This window comes from Manis javanica, chromosome 5, assembly GCF_040802235.1.
Source record: "Manis javanica isolate MJ-LG chromosome 5, MJ_LKY, whole genome shotgun sequence".
NCBI classification, from domain to species: domain Eukaryota; kingdom Metazoa; phylum Chordata; class Mammalia; order Pholidota; family Manidae; genus Manis; species Manis javanica.
In genome coordinates, this window is record NC_133160.1 from 110857486 (window position 1) to 110869911 (window position 12426).

The 12426-nt window shown below is 40.0% G+C and overlaps 1 protein-coding gene across 5 annotated transcripts in view; it reads right to left on the reverse strand.

The window, feature by feature from the left end:
• The window catches only part of FRAS1 (Fraser extracellular matrix complex subunit 1), a 445842-nt gene that overhangs the window by 109432 nt on the left and 323984 nt on the right, over window positions 1-12426 (reverse strand). For all 5 annotated transcript variants that reach the window (XM_073237418.1, XM_073237419.1, XM_073237416.1 and 2 more), the window contains 3 exons: window positions 10846-10962; window positions 3275-3389; window positions 1267-1404 (listed from right to left, as the gene is read on the reverse strand). In XM_073237418.1, coding sequence (XP_073093519.1) covers window positions 1267-1404; window positions 3275-3389; window positions 10846-10962 — 370 coding nt within the window. The remainder of the gene's footprint in view (window positions 1-1266; window positions 1405-3274; window positions 3390-10845; window positions 10963-12426) is intronic.

Sequence of the window (12426 nt, forward strand, 5' to 3'; positions counted from 1 at the left end):
CACCATAAGAAATCACCAACTGTTCTGTATAAATAAAGCAACTGTATGAAAATAGTACTCTCTATTAATCATGTTATATGATATATATGTCTTAAAGGTCATGAAGAAATAGGCTTCAAGATTTTTGGAATCACTCCAAGGTGCAGAAATACTGAGGGGTAGGGACCCAGAAGTCCTGCTCTGCAGTCAGCAGCTTCGGTTCTGGGTTCTGGGGAGAGATGGGGCAGGCTACCGCATCTCAGTGGAAGGGCACACACTGGCCTGCATGAGAAATGCAGTTACTCTTTTGCCTCAGTCTTCTCTTTCTTTAAAAAGGTGACTTGCGTCAAATCCTGGTCCTAACCCCAGAAGGTCACCTGCATCCTCCATTTCTGCATGGACCTTCCCTGATGTACTGCAGAACTCTCCTCACTGGGTCCCCCTAACCCACATTCACCCTGGCACCCTCCCAAAATCCATTCAGATGACTGAAGTGAGAGAGTTAAGAAAAGCCAACCCCTAGACTTTAAAACATCCACCAGGTTCCAAACGCTTTTGGGGTAAAGATCCATATCCTTACAGGCTCACAGGGCCTCGAAGGTCTGGCCTCTGTCTCTTCCTCCAGGCTCATCCCGGCTCCGCTCAACCTTCCACATTCCAGACACACTGACCTTCTGTCCATCCCCAGAATACCCTCCCATTCTCTCCCTCCCTGGGGCCTTGGCGCATGGGGTGTGTGCCCTCCCTTCAGTGATGCTTTCCCAACTATGCCAACATCCACACTTAGCCTGGTGAGCTTCTACCCACCCTGCTACTGTGGATGCCCCACAGAACCCACAGTCTAGGTTAGTCTGCTGTCTCCTAATTCCACCACTGAATAGCCTCCTTTCTTTTCTGAGCTCTCATCTCAGTCTGTAACTAAACATTCATTATTGGGATTATTTATCAAATTCTATCTCTAAACCTCGATCCCCAAACTGGCCAAGAATGGGATTCCTGTCTCTTTTTGTTCACGGCTGTATCTCCAAGACTCACTCAGTGATTGGCACATAGGAGACACAAAATAAAGAGGTGCTGAAAGTATACCTGTGGGCGTGAATCAATGAAAACAAATGATGAACTGAGGCCAAACTGCATACTGGCCCACAAGCCTCAAGCCATTTTGAACAGCTATAAAGCAGTGTCACCAATGTGTCCAGAGCAACTATAGGAGGAGTTAGGGGCAGCCTGCCATGAAGATCCACAGGGAACAGTTCAGATGCCTCCAAACAGAGAGGAAAGCATTACCAGCGAAGGAGAAGGCCATGATCTCCTGCAAGTGGGGAGCCGCAGCGGGAGGACGGTACATGATTTTGCCCTGGTTAATATCTTCCTGTGTGAAATACCGGATGGCAGAGTGAGGTTGGTCCCTGTGTTCAATAATCCCTGGGGAAGAAGAGACTCAGCATGAGCATTGATAGTAGTTCTGATGGCTGATTAAATGACTAGAACCACAAAGCTGCCTTTCCCACTGGTGGGAGTCCTTTATCCTTCAGGAATAATGGCTCTCAGGTTGCCCTTGGTATGCCATTCTCCACTTATTCAAGAAAAGGGCAAATCAGAAACCAAAATAGACTCCTAACTGCAATTCATTGACTGTCAACAATAGTAAGATACAAACTACTGCCCCTAATGTAGCTGACACCAGGGAAATCTCCAGAAGTCATACATACTGCGCCATGATTATGAGATTTCTGCAACTGAGTTTAAGTTAAAAGGTCAAGGTCAACAACAGAGAAAATGGTAAGACTGGTCTCCTGGCGAGGCAATAAAGAGATTTTTCTCAATTTATCCCTTTCTTTCAGGAACTCCTTAGTCTCTGTGATGACCTTTGGCAACAGTAACATAGATCTTGATTACTCTAAGAACTGGATTTGCAATTATCACTCTGCTTATGAAAAATGCTTTAGGAGCTACAAATCTGCTTGTCATTTCTAAATTTTGCAGGTATACAGAACTGATGGTGTGCTCATCTTTCATGTCCCATTAACTCTTTAAAGGGTACATGTAAGGTTTAGTGTTGAACTAATTCAAGTTCGAGGGGCTGAGAGACCTAGAGCCATTCTGCAGAAAACAGCCCAGGCTGCTGTCTGTAAAAACATAATCTGCTCTGGCAATGAACGGGGGAACAGCTGTAACTATGACTTGGCAGAGTGAAAAATAGGAAGGCTGACTTTTGGATGTTTAATTTCTTTGTACTTTATCAAAAGGGTAATGACATTTAATTTTTAGACCTGTACTTCTCCTACTAGGAGATTTGATAATGTGAAAGGCTTACATCTAGGGTAGTGGTTGGTCTTGGGAGAGCAGGCTCAAGTTCAGGAGCAGAACTGGCTTAGTAGATTCCTCTCTGTGAGGGGCAGTCACCCCGCTGCTGGGCATAGACTTATTAGTTAAGCCCAAAGTTAGGATCTAAAGGCTGGGGACTGATGGCAGGGGTCCACTTCTCTGATTGTAGCTCTGCTTTTCCATGTTCCTCTACGGAGGAGGAGCAGCTTAACTAGTTGGGAAAGGAGCTGAGTATGTGTGGCTCAGCCCCTCTGGGCTCTCTGGCAGAGCTTGTCCTTAGCATAAGCTCGCCTCTCATATCCTCATATCCCTGGTGGAGGACCAGGGCAGGCGCCACCCCTCCAGACAGTGCCTGTGCATCTGTGCATGGGAGGGAGCGCTCAGTCCAGGGACTGAAGTTATATGCCCCCTATGCTCCAAGTACAGCTCTGTCACTACACTACCAAACCTGACAAGTCACCTCCCTCTGTCTGACCACTGGGTCTCTTTCTCGATTGGTTCTAAACTCACAATAGTGTAACAAAGGGTATGATAACTGTTACCCCTTAAATACTCAATAAGTACAGCTGACTCTCGAACAACATGGGTTTGAAATGCATCTGTCCACTTATACACAGACTTTTTCAATAAGTATGTTGGAAAATTTTTTGGAGATTTGCACCAATTTGGAAAAAATATTTCTTTTCTCCAACTTACTTATTATAAGAATACAGTACATAATATAAAGTATGTGTTAATTGACTGTGTTACTGGTATGGCTTCTGGTCAACAGTAGGCTATTAGAAGTTAGGTTTAGGGGGAGTCACAAGTTATACATGAATTTTTGAACTGCATGGGGGGTTGGTGCCCCAACCCTCATGCTGTTCAAGGGTCAACTGTATAAGCGGACAAAATTCCAGAGCTGTTGAGACTGTCAACAACTAGAAGACAAGAGCACCCTCAAAAGATCTTTTTCTGCACATCTTACCTTGATTTGGATGCAGAGGTAGAGTGATGTTGTATATAATCTTTCCACTTGGCCTCTCAGAGTTTACAAAGGAGAGAGAATGGGGCTGAATCACAGTCAAACCATCTTCCCGAGCCTAGGCAAAGTTTAAGGAGGAAGAAGATATAAAAATGGTGTGATGAAAACAAAAGCCAGAGGCAAAAACAAACCTTACTAAGGAAATAGAAACAAACTCACTTTGGGCTTTTAAATTAATTGCACATAGCAAAATTCTCCCTGAGAGTTCAAAAGAAGTGTTCAAAAGAAGGATCTGGTCTCTTGCATTGCAGACTTGTCCCAGCCTTGGGAACCTCTCAGGGTTATAGAGTCCTCTTCTGGCCTTATTGCACCCTGACTCCTCTCTCCCCTGCTCTCTGCTCCCAGGTTTATGTTGGTGCATGCTGTGGGAGCCCCAATATGACCACTTTTCCTTTGATGGAATTCACAGTAGTATGCATTTGAAAATGAGCTATCACAGCTGGCTTTTGTACAATTCACAGCAGGGCCACTTGTATCTCTGCTCCTCTAATTTAATGGGCTAAGGTTGTAACTGGTAAGAAACTCTCCCTAACCACCTGGCTTTGCTAGTGGAAATGAGATGCTTTCTCATTTTTTTGAAATGGTGAGAGTTTCAAAAGGCTAAAGATGAACTCTTCTCAAACATCAGAGGAGACTCATTATTTGAATTCAAAGGTTTAAGAAGTATTTGTTAATTAAAGTAGTCAGTATTCCTCTTCGCCTCTATTGTACTATTCAAAAGAATTAGATATTGCTTTTCTCTTGTAGCTATCAGTAGTCAATGAATGAGTCAAGCAAAAATAATCGGAAAGCCCATGTATATATAGCTTCTACTATCCATTCACCATGTCCATCCATAACCCACTAACAGTGACAACACTCAAAAAAAAAAGAGTGAGCTTTAGAACCTTAGGACCAAGTATAATAGTGAGTAGGGGACAGCAAAAACACACCGTGGAGAGAAGAAAAAGGAAAACTAGTATGGCATGGACCTCTTGCCTGGGTCACATATGTTGTTTATAAAACAGAACAAAAATATCCAGCTCATTGCAAGCTCTCCCTAACTGACCTTTGAAGCCTTAGAGTTTAACATGTTCTGCTTTTGAAGCTCTGCTTTTTTCAGAAGGCATTTCCCTGTTTAGGAAAGGATTAAGTAGGGCTCAGTAATTTTCATGGAGGAGGGTGTGGTGTTCCACCTTTCAACCATGAAAAGATTGGAGGTTGCAGTGCTTTGTGATTGTCCTCGAGGCATGCTTGTTGTGGGGAGAGGCAGCCCCAGCAGGTCCGGACAGCCGCCCTACAGTAAAGAGTCCTATTTCAGGCCATTGCTCAGGTCTGGAATGCAGTGGGCAAGGCAAATAAGAACTGCAAATAGCACCTGGTCTTTCACCCTCAAATTAAACAATTAAGGACAACCAATTAAAAATACATGCCCTGTATAAGGTGCTCATGGCCCATGCATGCATGCACACACCTATAAATGTGTACACAGATTGACAGACCAAAATGTGCAGGCTCAGTAGATGGTTCAGTACTGTTTGCAACCTTTTAATCTCCAAACCATCAGAATAACTGAAAACTCCCAGAGTATTATGGAATATTTAAAAAAATCTAGATGTCCTAAAACAATAAAGCTATAAAAAGAGAATTATCATGGACCTAGGACTATGGAAAAGGGAAATATGCTCTAGCCAAGATAACAGATATTGTATTATGGAATTTATTGATATTATTTCTCTAGTAATAGAAATAGACACGAGGTAGAAAAAGTAAGATTTGATTCCCTGAAGAAAGCAATCTTGAGGTTGAGACATAAGAAAGTATAATCAATTTTAATATTGGCTATTTGGAATGTTCAATATTTATCAATTAAACATAGTAAGAAATGAGAGATTAAATTTCAGAGAAATCATTACAAAAGACACTTTTATTAAAGTATCTGTCAACGAAAGAAGATCACAGAATAATGGTTTTCATAACACCCATATTACCTCTGAATATATCCATAATCCTACCGCTTCTCCCCACTGCCGCGGCCACCTCCCTGTGGGGAGCCACAGTTTCTCACCTGGATTACCTTGACAGCCTCCCAACTCTCTTCCGCCTCATCTATACTGTACTTTAGCACAGCAGCCAGTGCAATCCCTTTACAAAGGGTATTAGGTCTCTGCTCAGCACCCCACAATGGTCCTCCATTTTACTCAGAGGCCTGACAGGATCAGTCCCACTCACCCCCAACACACTTAGCCCAGTTCATGTCAGTCACTCTTCCCTCACTCTGCTCCAGCCATCCTGGCTTCCTCACTGTGCCTTGAATATCTAAGCACACTTCCAGCTCAATACCTCTATATACATGCTTCCGTGGGACTGGAATGCTCTTTCCTCGGGTACCTGCATGGTTATCTCCCTCACTTCCTGCAACTCTTCCTTTAAATGTCATTATCTTAAAAAAATGCACATTTTTAAAAATGACGTCCTAGGCCTCTCATGCCCTGCCACTCCATTTCTCATCCCTGGCCCTGATCTTCTTTTTGTGTACTGTAACACTTCTCACTAACATGCTGTCTGTGAGTTATTTATTTTGTTTATTACTTAATGCATATTTCCCCCCAAGAGAATGTAACCTCAAAGAGAACCTAGATTTTTGTTTGTTCATGGGTGGACCCAAGCACCTAGAACATGGCACAGGGAAGTACTCGATAAAAATGTGTTGGGTGAATGAAAAATATCATTATGAAAAGATTAAGCTAAGAAATAAAGTAATAACAATACTTCTTATAACAACTTCACCAGTGATTTTTAAAGAACATTTTCCATTGTATTTCAATGACATCTAAAGAATTAGAAGCAAACATTTTAACACCTTAAGCTTTAGAAATTTGTATGTGACCTAAACCATTAAACTTCAGTTCCAGGATTTATAAACATCATCATTTCACCCTCCATTAAAAGAAAGACCAGTTTCACAGGTCATTCTACCACAGCAGCAAAGCCCATGAGAAATATACATCCATAAATAATGAGAAGATAAGTAAAACGGAGGTCCTATAAGAAATCCTATTCTCACAGTTTAGTTAAAACAGCAAAATTAATTAATTCAAAATTTATGTGGCAAATATTTAGTAAGAACCTACCATGTACAAGGTACCAAGCAAAGAGTTGTGGGGGATGCAAGATGAATCAGATATAGACCGTTTTCCCACAGAATTCCAGGTTTTAGTAGGGGAAATTCACAAATAGCTAATATAGAAAATGCCAAGTAGTGTGGAAGGCTCAGAAAAAGCACAGTAGGAATTCCAAGGATAAAGAAACCTTTTCAGAGATTGCAGATAATAATTCTATTAGTGTCTGAAAGGTCTCAAGAAAATACATGGGCACATGATCCCACGGCCATAAAATAAATACAGCATGCCCAGAACTGCGTCTATATCACAAAAGGCATCAGCTGTTCTAACTGGGTCCTTGCTCTCCTCAGTAAGAGCGGTTTTAAGAGAACTCTTGCTACAGCAATCACTCTGGAAACAAATGAATCCAGGAAAGAAAGGCTTATTCCAGGCAATCCAACCCTGAGTGCTGCAACTATTTGAAAAAGGAAATAAAAAATATTCTTTCACAGTAAGAGAAAATATAATTTATTTCTCCTTTAAGAGAAGAATTGGAAAGATGATATTCAAAGTTTATGTGTGTGTGTGTGTGTGTGTACCCATATGATTAATTTATTTGAACTGAATGATACAATTTAGGGAATTACTAGCTATGTGAAAGTGGGTATGAAAATATTCATAGTCAACAAATATTTACTAAGCAACTACTTTATAGAAGGCATTTTGCTAAATGTTGAAGAAGATACCAAGATTTATTAATCACAGATTTTGCCCTTAAGGATCTTCAAGTCAAATAGTAGATGATTACTTGGAAAACTATGAGGTGATGTGAATCCATTAACTTATTTGAAGAATCTTACACTACATATGTTATGATTATTGGTAAATGTGTATGTTTTCATATCTCATTGCTAAAATTTGATATATATCCTAAATGTATACATCTCACATGTGCATATGTATGTGTATATATCTTATATTAAACATATGTAAAAATCTTATATATGCATATAAGCATATAGTTCTGATAACCAGTAGAAATAAAACCATAAGATCCCATATAGAGGATCTTAGATTTGATAATATAATTACAAGAAGGCTATAGAACAAATTTCCATTTAGACAGGTATTTGATTATGTTGCTTTTCACTCTATGTAATCTGGGGAATCTTGGTTATGCCTGAGGATTCAACTTCAACCTGTCATTAATGATTCTCTAAAGTTTATCTCTCACCTACTCACCTACTATTTACTGATCTTTCACTAGCACTTAATAGACACACACTTTGTAAGCATATCCTAAACTGAACCCATTATGTCTTCCTCCCCTCCACCTCCCCCTAAAGTCTCCATATATTCCTGATATTAATGAACGACATCTCTATATATTCATAAACTGGGGTTTCACCCTCCTCCCACATGTAATTGACCACTATGTCTCTAAATATCTATTAATGTCTCCACAATTTTTTTTACCACCTTAACCACTTTTAAGTGCACAATACAGTATTGTTAACTCTATGCACATTGTTGTGAAATGTATTTCTAGAACTTTTTCATGTTGCAAAACTGAAATGCTATATCCATTAACAAAACAACTCCCTTTTTCCCTCTCTCAACTTCGACCCCCACCCTGCAGGGCCAACCACTATTCTACTTTTTGCATAATTACTATAGATAGGGCAGAGAATTAGGCTCACACAGTATTTGTCTTTTTCTAACTGACTTATTTCATTCAGAATAATGTCCTTAAGATACATCTATATTGTAGCATATAACAAGATCTCCTTCTTTTTAAAGGTTGAATAATATTGCATTGTTACATATACACCATATTTACTTTATCCATTGATCTGTCCAAAGACATTTAGACTGTTTTCACCTCCTGGCCATTGCAAATAATGCTGCAGTGAACATGGGTGTGCAAACACCTCTAAGAGAGCTCACTAACTCTTAATCTTTATTGCCACTGCATGGAGTTCATGCCCCTAGACGTCCTTGTTCTAGATGACTGCAATAGCCTGTATCTGGGCCTCCTTGGTCCCTATCTTGCTCCTGTCTGGGGTATTCTCTGCCCTGTAGCCAGAATGATCTTCCTAAATTGAAAATCTGCTCATGTCACTTCTTTGCTATGAATCCTTCAACATCCTACTTGCCCCAACAACCTTTCAAGGACAAAATGGAAACTTTCTTCCTTTCTTTATGCTCTTCCATGATCTGACTCTCATTTCTTGCTTCTTCTTCACCTAGGAAGTTATGTCCAGCTAACAGAACTCTAATTCCTCAAACATGTCATGTTCTCCTGTGTCTCCACCTTTTCTCACCTGCTGCTCATCTGCCCGAAATGAATTTCCCTCTATTTCTAGTCTAGATCAGCAGTTTTTCAAGTGTGGTGAGCATAGCAGAAGTGGTGTGATCACCTGGGAACTTGTTAGAAATGCAGAGTCTCAGCCCGACACCAGACCTACTGAAGCAGAAAATTCTGAAGTGAACTCCTGCAATCTGTGGTTTAATAAACTGTGCAGGTGATCCCAGTTCAGGCTGAGGTTGGAGACCCTGCTCTAGAGATAATTTACACTTTACCTAGCTCAGTTCACCTCCTAGAGGGAGCCATCCATGACCTCCCACACACCCTCCTGGACTAGGTACCTTCCCATCTGCTTTCATATCATGGCTCTGTCATTGCATTTACCACTGTATTGTCATTGTTTATTTATTTCCTTGTTTTATCCTCAAAGTTCCTTGAGAATAGAGTCTGTGTTTTATGGTCATGGAATCTCCAATGTCTTCCACAGTACTTGGGATAAACTGGGAACTCCAAAGTGTTTATTTGATGACTGAATGATTGAAGAGGTAGACATATACATATACATATATGAATATGCTATGTATGTGTTTAACATATGTTTACATACTGTATTTATCAAATATATATAAAATTTGTCTATGCTTAGATTGAGTCCAAATCAATGAACTGAGGGTGTGTTCTTGTCACAGATTACAAGTATTCCTACAGTGATGGCCTTAATTAACATCAAAAGAAATATAAACTGTGTATATTTTGAAGAGAAAAAGGAGTGGGATAATCACATTTTATGGTAAACCAACTTTGTGATATCCTAAGTTACACAGGACAGACCTGATTTACAAACATGCAACCTAAAGCCCTAAGGGTTAAGTAACATGAAAAGTCCCTAGAGGTCCACAGCAACAGGGCAAGGATGGCGCCATCTTCCTGGCTCCTGGCCCATTTTTTTCCTTTAAACTCAAAATAACACTGCATTAGCATTTGGCAAGAAATGTATATGCACATTTTTCTTGACACTTTAGAGAAAATTCTGATCCAAGTTCCTCTAGTCAGAATGATGAATATAGACTTTATAGTGCTGCTGAATTACAATTTCTTTAAATTATGGTTTATGGTGGAAATGCCAATACCAACTATTCATTAAAAACTTTGTTTCCCTCTTTATGTCTCTGTCATGGCTCAGACACATAATTTCTAAAACCATAGCTGCTTTCTTCATTGTGGCTCAGAGCTGATACACTGCTTTGGAGTATAATTATGAGGACACTAACTAAAATGTGAATACATAGTGATTAATTTATAAGGGCTTATATGCTCATGGCTCTGTCAAGAAGAGGGGTTTTTGGCATTACTTACCCCTAGATATAGGGCTATAGTGGAGTTGCTAATCGTCTGAACTAAGCTTCATGCACTAATTTAGCTTCACCTTGCTTCAGACCTTTCCATGTGCCCACACTCCTTCCCAAACAGCATACAAGACCTTTTGTGATCTAGTCCATGGACCTCCACTGCCTCCCTAATTTCTCCAGTCTTACTGAACTATTTTCAGCTTTCCCAACAATCATATTGTCTCTTACTTCTGGGTCTTTACATGTGCCTTTCACCACCACCTCTCCATTCCTTCTACCCTGCTTCCCAAACTTTCACTGGGATAACTGCTACTTACCTCTCTGGATTCAGCATACATGTTACCTGGTCCAGGAAACTTATAATAGGAGGGAAACTTCTAGTAGGGCTTCGAAAACATGGAATTAACAATTTTTCCAGCTAGGTGGAGTTAAACTACCTGAACAATTATACTCAACCAGTATAGATTAAATAGACATAAACCTGAAATTCCTTTCAGCTACTCCAGGAGAGGCCTTGCAACCATTTGGGATGTTGTAAAAAGGCCAGCAGCAATGGGCAGGAGGTTGTGCTGGATTCCAGCTAAGTTTCCTTTCACTCTGGGAATTTTAAGTTTCTTTTTCAAGTCAATGAAAAATGAATTTATGGGGCTGGTATTGTTGGTGCAGAGTCTGTGTTCTGAGTTAGACATTTGGACACAAAACCAGGACACCCCACCAAATCCCATCAGCGAGCCTCCTCCAAGCAGACACCACAAAGCCTCCTGCCCAACTCACAGTCATATGAAGAGATGCTCCCAGGGAGAGTTTAGGCGCTTCAGGCATCTGTGGTAAGATCGCGATGTTGAACCTGTGGCTCTCCAGGTGGGCGTGCGCCTCCGTGGCCCTGGACACCTGAAAAGAAACAGCTTATTAGTAATCCTCTCATGCTCTGATGTGCAGAGCATGCTATGTGTGCTTATTTTTACCCCTTTAAGCATCTGGGTCTGAATTCTATATGCTCTTGCACTACAATATTCATCCTGAGCTTCATAGGTTATAAATTGTTTTACTGATTATAAAAAAGATATATAATCATTTTAGGTACTTCTGAAAAATGCAGAATATATAAATAAGAAATAAAAAAATGTCTGGAATTTCACTACCTAGAAAAAGTAGTAATTAATATATTGGTGCATTTCAGTTTAATATTTTTCTATGCATATGTGAAATTATATAAAATTATGTATTCTAAATTTTTACTTAACATAATATCATTATATTTTGCTATATCATTAAACATTCTTGAAAACCGTAATTTTTTTATAGCTATTGAATGTCTCATTATGAGCACATTGAACACATGTTATATATGTGAGTTTTACTCTCCACTTCTCTAATCTTTACCCAGAACAGATATCTATCTATACCTAACTGTCAATGACAAATCTCAGTCTCATAGCAAGGCATGACCCATACATTAACAATCATGGAAATGGGAACGAAATCAACTTTTTCCTGCTTGAAAAATGATGCTTTTCCTATGCAGCTTCTCTGCTCCCTCAATGCTACTGACGGACACCTTTGAAGTTTCCTTCTCTCTATTGTCTGCTCCACCTTAGGCTTGTTCCAAGAATGTCTAAGGCCTGAGTGGCTATGTGTAGTTGCATTAATCTATAAGAGAGAGAGAGCAAGTTTCCAGGAATTCTGAGAAAAAAGCAGGAATAAGAGCCCTTTCTCCATGTCTTTTAAAGTTACACCCAATAGAAAAACTCTCTTCTCTGTATCTTGATCACACCAGATGCCTGGAGCTCAAGTTTCAGAATAGCTACATGTTTTCAAGGAGATATCTTATAGTGTCGCTGCTAATATCAATTAACAAAAGCTATAATTCACTGAACAGCTATCGTGGACTTGGCACTATACCAGCTACTTTTCAAAAGTTATTTTAGTCCATCCCACAAAGTAGGTATTATCATTTCCTTTTTATAGATGAGGAAACTTCAGGTCGAAAAGTTAAGCAAGATGTCAAAGTCACAAAGCCAATATGGGTCAGTACTTCACCAGGTCAGTGGGTTCATGATCTTCCTACTGACCAAGAGGACTCAAGTTGGAAGCTTTAGGAAAGGGGAAAATCTCTTCTATCTCTTGAAGAAAAGGAAGAAAACACTGGGCCAGTAGTGAAATGTTGGCATATTAACAAGCAAGGGACTCAGTTCTAGCTTCCTCAGTAAAGATACCGGTATGAAATGTGTTGGTCATTTTCCAACCACATCCCCTGAGGCTGTGTCAATGTGATCTGAATATATGAAAAGCAGGGCTCCTTCCCATGCCAAAATGACATAAATGTGCATGCTTTCTTCTCACTATGCCATGCTT